General features: G+C 53.6%; 1 protein-coding gene across 2 annotated transcripts in view; it reads right to left on the minus strand.

Moving 5' to 3' along the window:
• The window catches only part of MYO1D (myosin ID), a 67,528-nt gene extending 51,505 nt beyond the window's left edge, over window positions 1-16,023 (minus strand). For both annotated transcript variants that reach the window (XM_072356396.1, XM_072356397.1), the window contains exons 1-3: window positions 15,792-16,023; window positions 906-1,114; window positions 153-246 (exon numbers count right to left, since the gene is read on the minus strand). In XM_072356396.1, the coding sequence (XP_072212497.1) occupies window positions 153-246; window positions 906-1,114; window positions 15,792-15,886 (398 nt within the window). In that variant the 5' untranslated portion in view covers window positions 15,887-16,023. The remainder of the gene's footprint in view (window positions 1-152; window positions 247-905; window positions 1,115-15,791) is intronic.
• Window positions 16,024-21,478: the final 5,455 nt, after the last annotated feature.

Here is a 21,478-nt window from a genome sequence, read left to right on the forward strand (position 1 = left end):
TCCTTGCTTTTCTATGGGATGTTAGCAATCAATATTGCAAAACGGCCAGAAGAAAAGTTATTTCTGAAGAAAATGCTGCCAGAACAACATGCAGTTCGGGGACAGAAAGAGACCCAGGGACAAAGCCAGGCCCCTTTCTGCACAGCCCTTACCTTTCCACCTCCGCCCTCTGCCCCGGGTTGGTGATGGCTGCAATGTACTGCATGATGTACTTGCTGGCCTCTGTTTTCCCAGCCCCACTTTCACCTGAGGGCACAGAAAAGGGACAACAGATTGAAAATACCAAAGCACATCAGTGAGCAGCACCCAAACCCACCATTACAATGTCTGGGGCTTTTTGGTTTTGTTCGTTCCAGCAAGCTTATCTGTGCCTGCTGCTGCTGCTGCTGTGCGGTTGTGATGTAAGGTTTCTCAGGTCGGCACACAGAGCATCAAAAGGAATATTGTTAGAGGAGAAGGACTGGCAGCAGCAGAGCTGGGAAATGCAGCACAAGGGGCCACTGTTCAGCACACATCTCAGCTTTTCAGAGCTGGGGACATCAAGGAAACGGAGTGCCAGGATCCAGATAGCGACCATTGATGGCACAGACCCCACTCTGCTGTCGGCACCGTGATGCACAAACAGTCTGAACAGAGAACAAAGCACTGAGCAGGCAGCAGAGGGGCAGAAATCAGCACTTCTCCAGGGTGATGCTTCTCACCTCTTAACCTCCTGCACGCACAGGTTAACCAATGACAGACACATCCACTAATGAGGCTGAGCAGTGGTTGGCAAACCTGCTCACGGCAGGAGGGTGGAACTGGATGGTCCTGAAGGTCCCCTCCAACCCAAGCCATTCAGTGACCCCATGACAGCAGCTCTTGGCTCAGGTAAGTGTTCACCACAAGAAGAGCCTTCAGCTCACCCGATATCACAATGCAAGTGTCCTTCGACCTCCTCTTCATCGCTTTGTACGCGGCATCAGCGATGGCAAAGAGGTGGGGCGGCCTCTCGTAGAGCTCCCGGCCCTTGTACTGCTCAATCATGTCCCTCCCGTAGATGTTCAGGTTCTTGTAAGGGTTCATGGAAACCACCACTTCTCCAATAAAGGTGTAGATCCGTCCTTTTTCAAACCTGAGGCAAAAAAAGGGAGAAAGATCAGGAGAAATCTGGCATGTTTTCCAGGTGGGCTGTGCATTAATTCATCAGTGCATGGAGCACAGCAGCGTGGCTATGGGAAAAGAAGTGCAACCCAGCAGCTCTGCAATCTCACCCCATACAAAGGCAACCTCTACTGCTGTTGCACTTACAGTTACAGTGACAGCCTCACAAACAGACTGAGCTTCGGAGACAGCAAAGTTCTGGCTCACCAGCACACACAGGCTGGCTGCAGGCATCACCAGGTGTCTCCGCTTCCTCCAGTTTGCCGACATAAAAAGGGTTCTGAGATGGAAGCTGTTATCACCGGCACTAAGGATGAGACGAGCGCTGCATTTAAGCCTTACGACATTAGATGGCACCACAAGACCTCTGCAGGCAGAGGCGCTCCGTGACTGCAGCACCAGCTCCGGCACTGCTCTGCTGAGTTGATCACCACCCCAACGTGGTGACAGCCGGGACTTTCTCTGCCGTTCACCCGAGGGTTCCCTGCAGTGCCCTGGGACGGTTCGGGTGCAGCAGGTGTGATAACGCCGAGAAATGCAGCCCAGGAACCAGCGCTCTGCTTTCTGAAAGCCGCGCAGCCTCCAGCTCCAAAGTACTGACATGGGAAGCCGCAAGAACTGCAGCAGCTCTGCTGGCTCCTGTAGCCCCCAGCTGCACTTCCCAAAAGTTGAAAAGCAAAGACACCTTGTGTTTACGAAACAAGCTGCTTGGAAGCTACCAAAAACGTGTTAGAAAAGAGAAAGCAATGTGACAGAGGCTTATGGCACAGCCCCGCAGCCTGAGGATGCACGGCTGAGGGAGGAGGAGGAGGAAGAGGAAGATGATGGAGTGACAGCACTGGTAGGCAAATGGAGGGCAGCTGCTGCAGCTGTGCGAGGCCTCTGGCACAGCCCTGCACCCCGATGGCTGCATTGGACAGAGATGGTTCCCAGCTGGATGAAGGTTGGCTGGATGGCTGCAGCCACAGCGCTGTGCTCGGCAGCCAGGGTCCATACTGGGACCAGTGCTCCTCAATACCTTTATCAGGGTCCATACTGGGACCAGTGCTCCTCAATACCTTTATCAGGGTCCATACTGGGACCGGTGCTCCTCAATACCTTTATCAGGGTCCATACTGGGACCAGTGCTCCTCAATACTTTTATCAGGGTCCATACTGGGATCAGTGCTCCTCAATACCTTTATCAGGGTCCATATTGGGCCCGGTGCTCTTCAATACCTTTATCAGGGTCCATATTGGGCCCGGTGCTCTTCAATACCTTTATCAGGGTCCATATTGGGCCCGGTGCTCCACAATACCGTTATCAGTGCCACAGGAGATGGGACCAGCACACCTCAGCAGCTGCAGAGGACACCGAGCTGAGTGGTGCAGCTGGTATGAGAGGAGGAAGGGATGATGCCATCCAGAGGGATCTGGACAGGCTGCAGAAACGGGCACACGAGAGCTCAGTGAGATTCAACACAGCCAAGTGCAGGGTGTTGTGCTGGGGCCAACCAGACCCTGCCCATGGCACCGGGGTTGGAAGCAGGCGACCCTTAGGGTCCCCTCCAGGTGAAGGCACTCGGTGATTCCCTGAAGTGAGGTTCCCTGCAGGTTGGTAGATGCACATCCCAGCGTGGCTCTGTGGATACGGAGCTGCCACCCAGTGACACCCCTGCTCACCTCCTGCTCCCTTCTCTCCATTTCCCAGCACTGTGGGGTCCCAGCGCTGCGCTCCGACGCTCCCAAGCCGCCCCTCACTGCTGATAAAGCCGCTTTTCATCCGCCAGCTGTGGCAGCCAAGAACAGCAGCGGCTGTTTTCCTACCGCATTGCTCTGCTCTGAGTCCTGCTTTGCTTTGCCCGAGGAGGAACTTGTGAAAACTAAAGCAAACAGCGCCCGCCTGCAGCCTGAGGTGCAAGAAGCATTTGTGTTTTGGTTCTGCTGCAAGGAGGGGTCACACAGCAGAGCAGAAGGGCTCATCCAGTGCCCCAACGCCCACTCAGCAGCGGGATTTTGTTATTGGAAGCCACGCACAGAGCAGGTGTTAAGAGAAAGAGCTGCCCTGCTCCCTGGAGCTGATGCTTCCAGGGTCAGACCCCATTTGTACACATCACCAAACCCCATCCTGCTGCACAAGGAGAAGCGAGAAGTGAATCTTCCACTCGTTAATCTGGCATCTCAGAACCGGCCCAGCAGCCAAAGGGAAAGGAAAAGCTGTATACGTGTGTCGGTCCCACCTGGACATCTAACTGCCGCTGGAAAACGCCACACCAATCAGAGCTGAAGCAGAAATGTTGGCCACCAGAGAGCACTCACATTTAGGGCTTCTCCCACCTGACAAACACTGCAGTCAAAAATAAAACTGTCTGACCGAGGAAATGATGCAACTTGAAATGCACTCAGTACAAATAAAGCAAAGAGCTAGCTGGCAAGGCTGGGAACCCATACTGCAAAACAACATCTGCAGAACGCAGACGGTTCAGCAAAGGCATCCTACCATGCGACCAGACGCCGCCATCCACACTACGCAGGGAATTCTTCATTAACCATTCACTTGGTAACTCCTCTGCTCTCCAGGTATTAATAAACAGTGATGAGATCCCCTCCCAGCCCTCTCTTCACTGGGCTGAACAGCCCCAGGTCCCTGAGCCGTTCCCCAGTCCCCTGCCATCTTCACAGCCCTGTGCTGTAGATGATCCCTGCCTGCCCAGCACCAAACACAGCATTCCAGACATGGCCTCCCCAGGGCAGAGCAGAGGGGACATCACCTCTCTCTCCATGCAGCCCATGCTCTACACATTGCACTCCAGGGTCCCCTTGGCCTTCCTGCCCACCAGGGCATGCTGCTGGCTTGTGCCCATCCGTTGGCAACTGCTGGTCAACCATTTGCTACCAAAACAGCCGGGTCCTTCTCCTGCTACAAACCCCTTGTGATCTGGGTTACCCCAGTGACAGCTCTTCGCTATTTCCTACCACCCAACACACACAGCATTCTATTTCTGCAGGCTTTGTCTCCATCCTCACAGCACACACGCAGGAAGACGTCAATTAAAACCCGTTTCACTCTGAGATGTATGTGCACAGCCGAGGACGAGCTGCTGAGGGCCCTGAAGCCCTGGTGGTGGAATTGCATTTACCTGGATTTAAATGCAAGTCAGACAATTGAGCCCCTCAGACGTTACACCAAGTCTCTCTACTGAGCATTCTCTGCTGCTTCAAGTAACCCCGACCAGACATCAGACAGGGGAGAACGCCCTCAGCTCCTCCAGAAAACCGTGCACAAAGTGCACGACAGCCAGTCACCCCCATCAGGAGAGGGTGCAGACAAACAGGGCTTGTGTTGGCAGAAGCAGAGCTGAAATATTTTTACTGCAGCTGAAAAACAGGCCAAGGAACAGCCCAGCGTCACCTCCTCGCTCTCAGAAAACAAACCTGCTCTGTTGCGATGCTTGCTGGGCATGTCTGCAATGTTTTCACCCTGAAAAGCTGCTATTTAAGCTTATTTAACGGGCAGGTGAATTTTTTTCTTGCAGCTGTCCTGCACGGACTCGGTTTTTACACGCTGCCAGCTTCACAAAATAGGAAATGCCATTCAATGTGCATTCTGCACCACTCCTTTCCTGTCGGGAGGGAGCAGGCAGGGCAGGCTGAGGAATACTCCATTCATCTGCAGCCTTCGCTTCAAGAACCCTTCGTCACGACATCGCCACTGCTTGAAAGAAAACAGTGCACCAGGAGCAGCTGTGCCACGTCGTCCCCAGCAAAGCCACGCTCAGGAAGACGGCTGTAAGCTGAGCAGACTCAGCACCAGCACAGCTGACCCTCAGGTCACAGCTCTGCAAGTCACAAGGTTGGGTCAGGGGAAATGGAAGGTGGGTGCTGACCTGGCTGCAATGAATGCTGAATGAGGGCTGGGGCCACGGGACGTGGCTGAAATGGAATACTGAGATCCCTCTCCTTAAGTATGAAGTTAAAATACTGACCTTGCACTGAGAAACTGCCAAACCACTAAACACAGGAGTCACTGAGCCCTCGCTGCTGCGTGCGTCAGCGGGCGGGATGAGCTGTCCCTCCGGCAGCAGGGAAGCGCTGCGCTCTCCTCTTACAGCTAGAAGCAGAGCAGAAGGCACAAGCAGACCTGGAGCAGATAACACGAGAAAGGGGTTTTTTTTGGCAAGCTCTCGGGGAAAACAACGCCTGGGGATCCATCTCCCATCCACACCTGGGGAAGGTGAGAGCAGGCTAAGGAGAAGCCTGCTCCTGGTTTCTCTGCAGAGAGCACCAAAACACACTGCTTTCCACGTGGAAAGTTTGATTTCAACCCTGTGAAATCCCAGTGCAATAATTGGATGGGTCTGCCCTGAGCCCTGTATGACCCCAGTGTCAAATTATCCCAGGATCCTGTATCTAACCAGGAATGAGACACGGGGACAGCAACTGCGTGGTCCATAATGTCTAACCTGCTGTCAAACAGCAGCTCAGCACTTCTGAAAGGACATTAAGGGGAGGGGGACAAGGTGAAAAAGTGAAGGCAACAAAAGTTGGTTCTTCCATCTGCTCCCATCACATGTGACGTCAACCACAGGCGTGCAGCATCCTCCAAGAGAACCAACTTAACTGCATGAGAGCCATAGAAGTGCTGTGGAGCAGGGAAGGGGAACGCAGTCCCTCTGCCTACTTTGGTAGGTGAGCACAGTCTTGCCAGGTAGCAGCGAACATCGAGTGTTTGTGCAGAAAAAAGAGGAGGGGAAATGGGCTCAGGCTGGCAACCATAGGATTGAAACTGAAAGTGCAGCGTCAGGGGAGCAGGATCTTGGCTGAAGGTCTCAGTGGAGGCAGCGAGGAGCAGCGAGGGGCATCGTGCAAATGATATGCACCAAATTCTGCTCTGCTTCAGCGGTGTGCGAGCTCTGCAATGCGGGTTTGTGGGAGCAGCATCCATGCAAAGGCACTTCTAACAACCATCCTTCCTTCCAAGGGTGCAAATGGAACTACAGAGTCCCGCAGCACATCACAAAACGGCAGCAAAGCAGCGGCTGCGGGGGATACCTCTGCTCCCACGTGTTCCACAAGCTGAGGTGCCAAGGTACAATCAGGGCATTTCACAAGGACCCTGCAGCCAGCCACGAGCTGCCGCTGCTCAGATGCTCCATTGTTCTGCTGCAAAGAGATATTCTGCATCTGTTAGAGATGGGATGCTGCTGGATGCTCCTGAATGCGGCATTGTGCGGGCAGGGTGTCCAGAACCCCCCTGAGTCAGCTGCACACTGCTGGGAGCACTGCGGGGACAGGGACCTGGGGCTGCATGGGGCTCAGTGCCACCATCCCCACATGGAGGGGAAGGGGAGGCAGGGGAAGGGGAGGCACAGATACGTGGTGTGTTTCAAATATCCCTGTGGATATGGCAGCCCTGGTACAAGCCCGATAAGCAAATGGATTTCCCCTCCAGTTAAGTATTTCACTTTACATTCTTTGAACGAGAACAAACCATTCGAGAAGTAGGAGGGCTGTTATTTGTGCATCCATCACTCAAAGCAGCAGCAGCGAGTGCTGAGTGCCAGCTGTACCGAGTTGTTACACAGCCATATTCCAAAGGAAACATCAGCAAAGCGGAAAAGGGCTCCAACGGTTGATTATTAAACCAGATTTACACACCGCCTCTTTCTCTTGTTTGTTTGTTTTCCATCACCACCAAAGAGCTCGCATTCACTTCTCGCAGACTGCTGCCCTTCTTCCTGCTCAGACAGCCCCGCAGCAGCGCTGGCAGCCAACTGGAATGTTATTATGAAAAAGAGAATAGCTCCGTGGCTGCAGCGCACGCACCGCAGCTTCCATCAGCAGCTTAAAGCCTTTGCTATCGCTGAACCTCACAGCACGGGCTTCCAGACTCGGTTTGCTATCAGTCTTAATCAATCTTTTTTTAGAAGTCGGTGTAATTAACTGCTCGGAGCTACGATCCATCCTCCTCCAAAGGCAGCAATGCTTTTCTTTCCCTCTTGTGAGCAATCAGCTGCTCAGCCCTTCCAGAACAGTGAGAAAACACAAAGGCAAGTCCTTCACATCAAGGGGCTTTTAATCCTTCAGCAACCACACACTGTCAAACTCTTTAAACCTTCTAAATGCACATAGATGGAAGCACCTAGTGGATGGACAAAGCCTTCCCAATGTTATCTCTTTATTCAGTTCAATAAGAAAACACATCCACAGCGTTTGGATGCAATGAATTGGGTTCTGATGGACCTGCAGATAAAGGGGGGCTCGAGCACTTTGTTCACAGCACTTTCATGCAGTGCCAATGGAACTACTACAAAGTCTGTCTGTGTCCAAAGGAGAGCAGAATAGGTTTATGAAATGACTCTTATTTTCCTCCTGAACGCATTCAAGAGAGACTTGCAGGAAAAGAAATAAAGCTCAGTTATTTCCTGTTCGCATCTTTGGCCTTTGAGAAAGGGAACAAAGGAATTTGACACTTGGATCTATAGCACTTTCTGGCCTTGCAGCTGGCATTGCCAGCTCTGGAAAGAGCCCCACATATAGAGGGATATCAGGCACTGAGATAAGCTGCTGCTAAAGTGCACAGGTCGTTAATGCTGATAAGCAACCAGCAAGAAACAAGGTCGGTGGTTATTACCGTATCTTCACTTCTCTCAAAGTCCCATGTTATGGCAGATAAAGAACAGGTAATTACACATCGTGCTGCTCTCTCGTGCCAAGAAGTTTAATCTTTGGAACCTGCTTGCTGGTGTAGCACCGTTTCTGCCTGGTCTAAAGGAGTTCAGCTCTCACAATGCAATGGATTGAGCACAGAGATCCCCACAGATAGAGGAGAAATCCTTGGGTGGGATGGAAGGAAGAGAGGAGAGGAGGAGGCCTGGAGGGACGGGAGACCACAGAGCATGTTCCATCACCTCTGTTGGGGGGACTCTCAAGATAAGCAGCTCCACCCCTTTTTAGTCCTAGATCTCCTTGCCTTTATCTCCTGTGTCCTGACTGCATCTCCTCACCTGCACCCTTCAGCCTCCTGCACATCTTCCTGCACTCCTCCTGCTGCAAAGGCTCACCAACAGGGCTCTGTCTGCTCTGCCATAGGTACCTGCAAGGCAGTCTGACACAGCCACGATCCACCAGAGCCTCACGGTGCGCTGACAGCTGCTGACACACACACAGACTGACACACTGCACGTCCCAAAGCTGCACAGAAGTGTGCAACTCATCAGTGAAACACCAGCTGCTGCTGCACCTCTCAGTTTCCCCATTGCTCTGACTGCTCTGTAAACACGGAATTACAACATACAGGCTAAGAAGGGAAGGTGTGACGTGTTCACACCTACTCATCAGCTGTAAGCAGGGAGTAACAAAACAAAAGCATCAGGAGGTGCTTTGTGAATGCTGCTGAGTCCCACCAGCACGTGTTGGCCAAGCAGTGGAACCCATCCCCAAATCACCACCACACTGTGGTGCTTACCGTTCCCAAATCAACACCATGTAGGTCAAGCAGTCAAACCCGAGCCCAAATCCCAGCCTGCTGGCTGACAGTTGCTTAATGCTCCCACGGTGATGTAGAGCGTTACCTCCCCAGATTGCTGGAGATAACCCAGGAGCACACAAAGCATGCTGCTGTTTGACAAATCCCTGCAACCCTTCAAACAACCCAAAGAAATCATCCAGAAGGTCCCAGGAGACTCATTCCTCCCGTTGAGACTGAAAGTACTGAGCAGATTGAAGGATGCTTGTTATTAAATCCCCATCCACCCAGTAACCCACATCAGCAAAGCGCAGCCCTTCACAAGCCGCTGCTCGCTCACAACAGCACCTTTATCACAGTGTCATGAAGCCTGGGCTGCTTCACCTCCTCTCCCCATCATCACCAACTGCACAACAAGCACCTTCACACCCCAAGTGCCAGCAGCACAGCAGCCATCCAGCTGGGCTTCCCAGCCCCGAGGCGTGCAGGCACTCTGCACCAGCTGCTTTAGCCACCAATAAACCCCCATGGAACACACAGGAAGCTCTGCCAGAGGGAGACAGAGCTGGGCCCAAAAGAGCAGAGCAAGCAGCTGTGTGTGTACATGGCATTAATGGGTAACCAGCCCGGCCTGCACACACAGCTCTACAGCAGGAAGGGCCATTCGGGAGCAAACCGAGCTGCAATGTGAGCAATGGCAGTTCATTAGCGGCGGCCGTGGAACCAGCAGGATTTCTGGCAGCCCCGCTTGCTGTGGGATCAAGGTATTATTTCAGCCATTGACAGACTGCCCAGCAAGGCACCCAAACAAAAGCCTGTTTCAAAGACAAAAGTCTGACAGCACAACACGCTGCCAGGAGGGGCTGCAGCCGCAGGCAATGCTCCTCAATGCCCCATCCAACACACTGCAACGTCTCTCTCCCACCAATATCAGTAGTGTCAGGACTCCCTAAATATGGAAGTGCAGCTGAAAGGGCAACACAAGGAAAACCCACAAGGAACCACCCGGCAGCTCCACGCATGTTGTCCCAGGTTGCCTTGACTTCACTGGGGAGGAAAGAAAATAAGAGAGGAAGAAAGAAGGGGGAGGAGGGGGAAGTCTGTGCTGCTGAGGTGCTCCCTGTAGCTCTGCTGGGCAATTGGTGCCCCTTGGTGCCCAAGCTGTGAACAGAAAAGCCCTCTCCCTGTGACCACTGGTTCCCTCCAGACTCCTCCAGGAGACGCCTGCAGGGCTGCTTTAAAGCAAATGTGGAATGATGGGCTCAATATCACACCCCATCTCTAAACACATCATCTAATTCAGTCTTCACAGAGCGCAGAAGAAAGAAGGTCAGAGGGAGACGTGCAGGTGCTGCCTGCCCACTATGAAGCTGATGCATTGCTGCCATTCATACCCCTGCCCAGGGCAAGCCAAGGGATGCTCAGCATAAATTGAACAGAGGATGGTGCAGCAGTGGACAGCCAGGGCAGATCACAGGCAGAGCAGCACTCAGCACGGCCGCTGTGATTTACAGCATGGCTCTGACCATAACTATTGTTCTCCTCCCAGAGCGCAGCCATCTTCACTCCAATTAAGAGAGGTTTTCAGCTTTCATCGCTATGGAGAAAAGTCTGCAAGCGACCACAGCACACCCTGAGGGCAAAGCAGGAGGGAGGAGGGGATGGTGGAGGGCTGAACGCAGCAGCGCTCTGCAGCTCCATCAAACCAATGGCAAACCAAAAGCACCTGAGCTCCCAGCAGCGTCCCGCCAGCAGGCACTGGTTTGTCACCTTCCTCACAGCCACCAGGTGGGGTCTGGCCATTAGTGCTGCCAGTTTCCATATCAAATGCCTCGCTAAATAAACAGGCTGCTCGCTTATCTTGAGTGCTCTGGGCTAAGCCAAGCCAACAGAGCCACGAATGGAAGGTGGGGTTGGGTTGGGTTAGAAGGGTCAGGTAAGGTTGAGTTGGGTTGGGGCTGTTGGTGATGGTTGTTTTATTTCGCCAACAAGCTTTCCCACATTGCTGGTGGGACTCAACAATGAGCCAAGACTTCGGTGATGGAGCCATACAACACTTTGCTGCTGCACAGAGGATGTGCAAACTGATGTGCAAACAGGCTGGGAATTGCTAGTGGAGGTTTCCGACATGTTAACAGGCACGTTGGGATGGAAGGGACTCCAAAACTGGGTCTGGATGAAAGCAGAGCGTAATGCTGATCCTGAGGTGCCCGGGCTCTCCATCCCAGCACCTCCTGGCCATAAGAACCTGCTAATTTGTTCCATCCTGCAATTTACGTTGGTTTAATGGTAGACGTTAATGTAACCCTCGCAAATTTTTTCCTTTCGTTTAGCCAAAGCCCTAAAAAAACGCCCTCAAAGTTCACCAAATTTGCAGTACTAAACTGATGCTAATTATTTCCAGATAGAAAACCAAAAGGGCTATGATGTCAAACTAGATGACCCCAACGACCCACACGGCTGTGGCCCAATTCAGCAGCTCCCATAACTCAGCAGCTCCATAACTCAGCAGCAATGACCACATGATTGAGGAGGGCATCGAGATCCCTTTGGATCGCTGGGTCTCCCCAACATCTAACACCACCAGTCTGTGCTGGCCACCACGGCTACCAACGACACGTGGGGTGGTGACACACGCCGCGTTGGGCAGACACCATCCACCAACAAAGCCTCCTTGGCTCCCACCTCCATGCAGAGGCCCCACACGGCTCCGCTCCCAGCCCTGAGCCCCCACATTGGGTTCTCCCCTTAAGAAAGAAGCAGTTGAGAAGTCCTGGGTAAAAACACATCTCACTTTGGACACTGAGCAGCCTTTCCTGCTGCCACGAGCCTCCAACAACGTAAGCCTTTAATGGGAAACACGTTTGCCATCAAGTGATTGCAAAAACTTCAGCAAAGCGTGTGCAACGAGCTCACAACCATCCGACACGCCGTTATCATGCCCAGAGAGCGAGCGGGGAGAACCGAAGATGAGAATCCTGTTGTTGGTTTTGCTGCAGACATCAGTGCTGCATTCACTGGGAAAAAGGGGACACAAAAATTCTCCCTTTCATGCACTGATGCCAACATGGGCACACCGACCTTCGTGCGCTTGCAACCCAGCACTGCTGGCTGCACAAACCACACAACGCCACGGCAGAGCCACGGCTCAGCAAAGGAAGCTCCTCGCTGCCCACAGAGTCACACATCTGCCCCTCGGTCCTATTTTAGAAAGCCTCCCTGGTAATTTGCCTGTGCTTTTGAAAAGCAAGTGATCTGTTTTGAATTATAAGAGGTTACAGGGACATTTTTGTGGTGAATTTGGACTTTCATTTGCAAAAAAGAAAAGAAAAGAAAAAAAACAGCCCTTCGGAGCTGCAGAAATCCTTTCGGAAATAACATTTTTTTGTCATTGCTAAGCACTTTTCAACAAAGCCTCACAGCTACTGTTCCAAGGAGCTGTTTACATCCCGAGCAAAGAACACTGAGGTACTTCTGTCCCTGCGAGCAAAGGGAGGAGCAGCACAGCTTCTGTCCTTGCAGGGGGACACAGGGAAAGGTGTGTGCTTTGCAGCACGCAGGCAGCGTGTTTGCTGAGCAGTTCTGAGCCTCTCAGCAGCAGCCCCAGCTCAGACAGAGCTGGGAAGGCTGCAGCCAACCCTGAGAGCACCCAGCTCCTGTGGGCACCGATCCCATCCGGAACCAGGAAACTACTGGGGCAGAGCAACTCCATCAGCAGCGGTTACGGCGCGCCGACCCTCCGAGCGGGACAACAATTATGCAGCCATCAGCTGGAGGAGGAGGCAGCGACTGCTGACATTTATACGGGCATGGAACCATCGGAGCTGGAAGGGCATGCAGTCAGAAAGGTCAGCTCCAGCCCCACGCGCTCCCTTTCGAAACCCCCTCTGAGATGCAATCACAGCCCCAGCACTGAGGAACGAGCAGTGATGCAACAGCCGACAAGCAGGATCTGCAGCAGGAAGGAATTCAGTCCATAGGATGGAAGGGGAAATGCTCAGGTAGCCTGAAGGTGCGCTCAGCCCCTGGGGGTGCACGGGGTCAGCGGATTGATGGCCAGAAATCAACACTAAGTGCTCCTCAAGGGCACCACACAACCCACTGGGACAGCAGCTCAGGTGGGCCAGAAGAACCGGGCAGGTCTCCATGCTGACCCTCAGCAGGCGCCATTCAGAAGGCGGTGATCAATGCTGACAGGCCAGACGTGCCACCTCCAGGCACAAGGCGGGCAGTGCTCTGCTTGCTGGTATGGCATGCGCTGCCCGTTGGTGCTCACTGAGCTGCTCGGCCCGTCCTGGTGATGAAGATGAGCTGAAAGCTGGCCAAGCCCACACGGCCGGTTTTGATGGACGATGGGGAATCTTCATTCCAGTCATTCCAAATTCTGACACAACTCCCCGAGAGCCGAGTCCTCCATCCCACACCACGCCAGCAATTCGGGATCTCATCGAGGAAGAAATTAAAGCAGCTTAAAGGCACGAAGAGTTGTTCGTTAAGCACAAACATCTCATTACCAAGAGCACAGTGAAACCAGGCCTGCACACGACATTCCCACTACAAGACACTTCCTGCAGTGCTGGTGCAAAGCCAGCCCTCCCCACCACAGCTCTAACTAAAGATAAGAAACCCACAGCACGGAGCCAGCACTGCACAGAAAGCACCCTTCACTTTAAAGTAAGATCAGGACCACAGAAGAGCAGACAGCAAAACCCCACTGCCCTTCCATAGACCCTCACACAATGGGATGTCCTACCAGGGGTCATCTGGTGGGTGATATGGGAAGGGATTCCCTTCTTTAGGGGTCTTCCCATCAACCACATGTCCTGAATGGAGCTGAGCCACCAAACCAGCACAGGCAGCCCGCTCCCACCTGCCCACCAAGAACAAAGCCCAGCCATCAGCCACTCAGATGCAAACCACTCAGATGTGGCTGCTTATCCGAAGTTCTTTGCATTATTTTGATGACTAATAATCACAGCCATGCACTCAGAACAAAGGAATTCAAGGGCCGGATGGCTTCTATTTACAATTAATTGTGTAACACCCAAGGGCTGCACAAGATCCCAAATGTGGGGAGCTGCGGGGCTGTGAATAAGCACTAAAAATGGGAAGAGCAGCAGGCACAGCAGTTGGGGCAGCAAACCCTCGCTGCGCTCACAGCCACACGCAGCCCCGAAGCACCGCTGGCCCATCCCTCTTGCAGGCATCCCTGGGGAACCATCTCTGCATGCACCGGCTCTGCTGTGACTGCAGTTCCTCCCACATCTGGGCTCGCTTGGGAACGACATCCAGCACAGCCCAGTCTGGGGTCAGCCGGTGACCCCGCGCCAAAATAGCTCCGGCACAGCGCGGCATTCCTGGGCACCGCGCTCAGCCAACCAAGTGCCACCCATAGAGCAACAACTCCCCGTCCTATGGCGACAGGGCTGACAGCACCCCCACCCCACTCACACAGCGGGCTGCAATTCGGCTCCAAAGTGATTTAAAACGTATCATCAGCAGCTGCTGATCACCACCTCCAAGGCTGTAAGGCTGTAAGAACTTGGCAGTGCTGGGAACGCTCATAAAGCGGAGCACGGGTCAGTGGATCAAGGGCAAGATTTGCTTCTGCACCCCAGGGACACCCAGCCAGGATCCCCACGCAGAGCAGCACCAACAGGGCTGAAATGCTGCACGTCACACGTAAGGATCCCAAATAGGAAGTTCTGTTGTACAGAACTACAGCAGGCTGCACCGCCGGGCACGTTCCTTCGGCTCCCAAATGAAAGCCTGCTGCCATGCCAAGTCTTCATCTATCTGACGGTGATCCTCCTGCTTCATCCAGGTTCCTATTACACATTAACCAAAGGATATAAACCCCAAGAACAATCTGTTGCCTACAAGTTTCCTGCTAAGGACGGCAACCTGCATCATTGCCACAGAAAAGGGCAGTTTCTGCTTAAACATCTCATTTTTAAAACTAAAAATCATCAGTAAGAGCAGCAAATGACTAAAAGGCCTGGAAGTGTAAATACAGCAAGGAGAGACGTTCCACGTTCCGCTTCAGGGTTTGCAAGGCATATCCTGGGATGGCTCTGGTTGGAAGGAACCTTAAGGATCGTGGCATGGGTGGGTTGGAAGGGACCTTAAAGATGGTAGAAGCACAGAATCACAGCATGGTTGGGATGGAAGGGACCTCACAATCCCCAGTCCCACCCCACACCATGGGCGGGCTGCCCCCCACTCATGCTGCCCTGGATCCCACCCGTGGCTGTGGGCACCACAACATCTCTGTACCAGAGCCTCACCACCTTCTGAGTAAAGAATTTCCTCCTAAAACCCAGCCTGAATCTCCCCTCTTTTAGCTTACAGCCATTCCCCCAGCCCCATCACTATCAGACCGTGTAAAAAGTCCCTCAAAGCCCACTCAGAACCATTATGGTCTCATTGACACCACTCAGATCCCCAAGACCCCTCTCAGAGCCCTTAGAGTCCCACACACTCCACTCCAACCCCCTATAGTCCCAGATTCCATTCAGAGCCCCTCAGACCCCACTCAGAACCCCATAGACCTCACTCAAATCCCACTCATCCCCCTCGGGGCCATTTCAGACTCATTAACCCCACTCAGAGTCCATTCAGAACCCCAGGACTCCACTCAAAGCCCATAAGAGTCTCTCAGACCCCACTCGGAGCCACTACAGCCCCACTGACCCCACTCAGAGCCCCCAGACTCCACTCAAAGCCCTTAAGAGCCCCACTCGTTCCACTCCGACTCCATCCTGCTCCCCTGGAGCTCCAGACTCCACCCAGATCCCATCAGAGCCCCCAGACTCCACTCAGATCCATTATAGCCCCCCACACTCCACTCTGACCCCACTCAGAGCCATTACAGACCCCACTCAGAGCCCACTCAGATCACAGATGACACTCAAAGCCTCTCAGATCCCACTCGGACCCTTCAGAGCCCCACAGACCCCACTCAAAGCCCCTCAGCACCCCAACAGAGCCCCACGGACCCCACTCAGACCCCACTCGGACCCCACTCGGACCACTCTGCCTCCACTCAAAGCCTGTCAAGAGTCCCACGGAGTTCACCCAGAGCCCCTCAGACCCCTCAGACCCCACAGACCCCATTCACACCCCATTCACACCCCATTCACACCCCATTACCGGCCCGAAGACCCCGCTCAGAGCCCCCCCCCCCCCCATCTCCGCTCACCGCAGCCGGAGGTTCCCCATGAACTCGGGCATGGTGACGGCGTCCAGCAGCACGAAGTCGGCCTTACCGAACTCCAGGCTCTCCTGCTCCGCCATGGTGCCGGTATGTGTGTATATGTGTGTATGTGTGTATATGTGTGTATGTCGGTATGTGTGTGAGCGGACTCCAGGCTCCGAGCCGCCGCCGCACCCCGAAGGGCGGGGGGGGGGAGGAGGGGGCGCGGCCCCGCCTCACCTCAGGTGGGCCCCCCCCCCCAACCAGTGAGTGGTAGATGTGAGGCGAGAGCGGCCCCTGCCGGCCATAGAGGAGCGGTGGCCGTGAGGCGAGAGCGGCCCCTACTGGTAGCAGGCGAGTATGGCTCCCCCTGCCGGCCGATCGCGGGGCAGCAGCTGCAGGGAGCAGCCCCAAATTCTGCCTCTTTGGGCATTTTGCTGCGCTGTTGTCCGATCGATTCCACCTTTCCGGGTGCATTTCTATTCTGCGTTGCTACAGGTGCTTCATTAGCAATGTGCAGACAAAGCTCCCGCTCCTTGCACACACACACACACACCCACTTGGTCAAATATTGACACAGCAGCCAGGAGTGCAAAGGGCCCTCAATGAGGCTGTGTTGCTTCCTCCATAAATGCGACCTGAAACCAACCAGCTGCAAAACGCAGCCGTGGCTCTGCAGGTCGGGCTGCGGGCCTTCACAATGGGTGTCCAAAAGGCAGCAGCGAGAGGCTGTAGGATGCTGAGCAATGGGGATGCGTCGCTCTGCAGCGTGGCTGAGGTTGGAGGAGTGGGGAAAGGTGTTGAAGCAGAGGGATGAGCTCAGTGGGGATGCACTGGGGTTGCACTGTGCGGTATTGGTCTATTCCAACCCTAATGATTCTCTGACTGTAATTAATCACCTGCCCGGTCTCCTCTGAAACATGTGGCTTTTGCTCTCGATGAGCTGTAACGGGGCTCTGCTGCTCCTTCCTCAGATATTCCCCCTGGGGAGGGATGTGTTGGGGCACTGCAGACTCACCTGTCCCCGTGTGAGCACTGCAAGAGCTGGGAGGGCAGCAGCAGGGCAGCACAGCTGGATGGAAGCACAGCTGGATGGAAGCACAGCTGGGTGTGAGGGCAGCACAGCTGGATGGCAGCACAGCTGGGTGCGATGCAGCTCCCAGTTGTGTCCCAGCTCACAGCGGGCACCTGAGAGGCAGCGAGATGCTGAAGGAGCTGCGCCACAAATATACCCCCCTTACGGCCAGAGTACGTTCATCCAGACCACCAATGAAGAAATATCTCTAGACAAACTTCCAGGGAAGAGCAAGAGGGAAATGGTCAGGGAAGCAAGTAATTAATTTCTGGAGCTGCTTGTTAAGGAGTTGGAGGGCTCTAAATTGGGTCAGACATTGTTTTCTTAAGCAGGCGTTAATTCGGGGTGGTCCGGTGTCACACAGATGGCTCCATTGGACTGAAGCTCCATGTGAAGAGTGAGCAGTTCTGAGTTACACAGCACAGCTCCTGGACACGGCCATGTGTAGCAAAGGGCTCTGTGGGCTGTGTCAATGCGCCAAGCCTGACTGCATGGCATACAGTGAGGGTGAGCACTGCACCCTGCTCTTGGCTCCATCAAACCCACAGCCTTGGGAGGAGTGGATGGAGCCTGGTGGGAAAGGACCTGGGCAGCTGATGGGCAGCTGGCTTAGGTTGGGTGTCAGAAGGGGTTTCTGCAAGGAAAAGGCAATGTGGGGTTGGTCCGGGCTGCCCAGTGGGGTGCTGATAACCCCCACCACGTGGGCATGGCACTAAGGGACGTGGTGCAGTGATGAGAACTGAGAGCTTGGGCTGACCGCTGGATCTGGTGATCCTGAAGGCCTTCTGCAGGGTGGATGCTTCCATGGTTCTGAGGTTCCGTGATTCTGCCATGGGTTTTCTGCTGGTTTTTGGCCAAACACAACATGGAGACACTGTCCTCCCCCAGTTGCTGTGTGGGGCTGTGCCCAGCTCCCCCTAAATGGGCGAGCAACCCTCTGATGTGGAAGAAACAAAGCAGAGCAGTGTTTGCAGGATGAGGGATCCCACAGCAGACACGTGGCCGTGCCGGGGCGCTTCCAACAACTCATCCCTGAGCACCATCAGCATGGAGAGCTGCGGCTCCGCATGGCAGTGCCAAGGGCTGCGCTGTGCCAAGGGCTGCACTGTGCCAAGGGCTGCACCTCACCCAGCACTCCCAGGACCTGTGGGCAGCCCACCAGGATCCCAATGGAGGCAGCTGCCAAGGAACCGAGCGGAGCTGTCAGGAAAGAGAAGTGTGGGGGGTTCCAGGAAGCGCAGCTCCCAGCTGTGCTCTGTGTGTCCTCATTGTACCCATGGGGTGGGGAACTGAGTCTGTCCCAAAGCCAGGATGGGAGTTCCCGGTAGGATTCCTCTCCTGGTTCCATTATCCCGTACTGTTTGTGGCTCGAACACAGCGCGGGGCTGAGGGAGCTGCTCTTGCTCAGCGTCTCTTCCTCCCCTGGAGAGGCAGCTTTCATTTCAGGGCTGGGAAATCACATGCTTGACTGCTTCAGGGTGATGTCATTGCTTTGGGAGCCCAGAGGCAGCCCGGAAGGTGCTGCAGGACTGGAAATGAGGAGGGATTGCTGGGAAGGGCTCTGTGCTGGGGACCACCCGGCGGCTCTTTGGGCACAGCAGCACCAGGGATTGCACACAGCAGCTGCAGCAAACCCAGCGGCTGCCAATGGAGTGCTGTGCCAGATGGAGCTTTCACCAGCCTCGTTTTGTGCTGCCCTTCGTTCTTCGCAGCCACCAATGTGACCCTGTGCGCAACATCTCATTTTTGATGCTTTTGATTTATCATAATTAATTTCACGAGCAAAGGCTGAGCCCACATCTCCCACCTGTTGCTTTAGGAAGTTTCCTGTATGGAGCACAAAGACCTTCTCTGTGTCCTGCCCCCATTCCAACTGTTTGCTCCCTAATGAGGGTTCTTCCTAATTATTGTCACCCGAATTATTGCCTTGGGTTTGTGAGGTTTCTTTTAACTCCTTTAACTGAGGAGTAAAGGGATGAGTGGGTCGGATTAATCAAAGTAAGGCTGTGAATGCATGAGATCAGTGGAGCTGTAGGGGAGAACTCGGAGGTGGTGTTGAGCAGAGAGGAGATAGCAGGGGGGGATGCCCAGAGAAAAAGGCCATTAAAGCACTGCAGAGCAGGTTTCTCCACTGCGCTGTGCTTGGCCACCTTTGCTCTCCTGTCCCCTGGTAGCTTTTCCCATCGCACACAAGAAATAAGACAAAATAAGTGCCTGCATGTTTCCAGTCTCTGAAGTTAACCTGTGTTAGAATCACATGCGGTCATCTGGCTCATTTGTGCTGAATGGAGATGGGGAAATTCCCTTGGCAGTAGGTGAGGATCCCGGGCTGCAGAGGCCACAAGAACAAGGCTCTGAGATGGACACCAGCAGCACATGTGGCATGTGATTTTACTGTGCTCCATTGGGTTAGGGTTGTGCTGTGTTCCATTGCTTTGCACTGGGATAGGGTTGAGTTCCATTGCTTTGGATTCCGTTGCATTTCATTTTGTTGTGTTGCATGGGGTTAGAGATGTGTTGTGTTCCACTGCTTTGCTTTGAATTTCACTGCATTCCATTGCATTGCTTTGCATTCAGTTAGGATTGTGTTCCCTTGCTTTGCATTGGGTTAGGGTTGCATTGCATTCTATTGCTTCAGATTCCATTGCATTTCATTTTATTGTGTTGCACTGGGTAAGGTTTGCGCTGCATCCCATTGCTTTGCATTGGGTTAGGGCTATGTTGTGTTCCATTGCTTTGCTTTGGGTTTCACTGCATTGCATGTCTTTGTGTTGGGTTAGGGTTGTGCTGCATTCCATGGCTTTGGATTCCATCGCATTTCACTGCATTGTGTTGCATCCCATTGGACTGCGTTTCATTGGACCGCATTGCATTCCATTGCGTTGCCCCCCATTGAAGAATACCGGCAAACAGATGCAATTAGACACTGTTGGCTGGGCTGGGAGGAGGGGTGAGCCCAGAGCGATGCCCACACTGTTGGGGTTGGCCACGTTCTCTTGCCCCTTTGCAAAAACAGAGCAGACATTGCAGCGCAGCAGCAGCTGGTTTCCAATTCAGCCCATCCCCACGTCTGTAAGAGGAGCGAGCTCAGCGACTGCTCAGGATTTCTGAAGGTTCAAGCAGAGGACAAGGGCTGGGATCGTGTGGGATGTTCCACTGCAGGACAACAGCTGCCTACAGCTGAGCCTCCCACGGGGCTCGGCGTCCCAGCACCATGTCCTGGGATCTGCATCTTATGGGGCTCTGTATGATGGCATTCAGTAGTGATGGCAGTGTTTGGCTGCCTGGCTTGGATGTCTGGCTTCATTCTATCTGTCCATCTGAACACCTGCTCCCAAACCTCGGCCATTAAACCACCGTCCCACTCCTCAAACCCAGACTAATCCCTTCATGTCCACCAAGGCAAGGCCTGGGGCTGACAGATACACCCAGGGAACGAAAGCACCGCACACAATGAAGTGATGCGTGGTGTCCTCCACCCACAGCACCCACAGACCTCATGGATTGCTGCTGCCCCTCTCCTCCCCTACCCTGTCTCTATGGGGCACACAGCAGCAGCCAGACAGCAAGTTTGGAACCAGAGCTCCAAAATGTAACAAGCACAACTGAGAAGCACAGCAGCAAAAGGGATAACAGCGAGTCCTTGGCTGACATGTAATGCTGGGCTTTCAGACTCTGCCAGCAGTGGACAAACTATATTTTCCCTTCAGAGAAGTACAGGATACGTCAACCAACCCAGCCCTTGGCAGAGGGTTGGAGCTCAGTGAGCTTTAAGGTCCCTTCCAACCCAGTGATGCCTTGATCCCATGGTTCTACTACCCTTCAGGTCCCTTCCAACCCAACCATGCCATGATTCCACAGTTCTATGATCTTTAAGGTCTCTTCAACCCAACCCAGTGCCATGATTCCATGATTCCTCTGAGATCCCTCCAACCCAACCAAAACCATCCCGTGACTCTAAGCTCGAGATGAATAAAAGTTTTCTCCAAAACGCATCTTTGAGAAACAAGTCCAAGAAATGGAACGAAATGGAACGAAATGGAACCCTGGCCATTTCCCTCTGTGCTCATTTTGGGTTAATCAGTTACCAGCCAAAGCAAGGAGTATTCCATTAAAAGCAGCTGCCTTTCTCCAGCTTACACATAAATATTTCTATTCTTAAAAAGGAAACAAACAAACCAACCAACCAACACTGGAATTTCTTCATTTACTTTCCCACCCTCAGAGCTGGGATTAAAAAGAAAGCGAACAGTTTTGTTCTTATCTTCCGACGTATCCTGAACCCCCAGTCAGGCTGCAGGGCTCAGCTGGGGGCGGCTCAGCTTCTGATGCTTCGTGCTTCTGTGCACACCCGGCCCCGACTGGAGCTGCTGGGGTCGGGACACGCCGCGTTTCCTGCTGACAGAACGGAGCCAGAAAGCAGAACTTGTGCAGAACGAGCATCGGATCCTATTTTGGCAGAGATAAGAGGAAGTCGCACAGGAGCGCGTTGCCTGCAGGGGCGGAAAGCTGATTATTTGGAACTGATTGCTATTCGAACGAGCAGATGAAAAGCTTTGGAAACCCAGTGAGGCTGTTTCTGATTCTCACTTCAAGCCACGAAGGCACCGTTCAGTCG

Source organism: Excalfactoria chinensis, chromosome 24 (assembly GCF_039878825.1).
Source record: "Excalfactoria chinensis isolate bCotChi1 chromosome 24, bCotChi1.hap2, whole genome shotgun sequence".
In the NCBI taxonomy this organism is placed as follows: Eukaryota; Metazoa; Chordata; class Aves; order Galliformes; family Phasianidae; genus Excalfactoria; species Excalfactoria chinensis.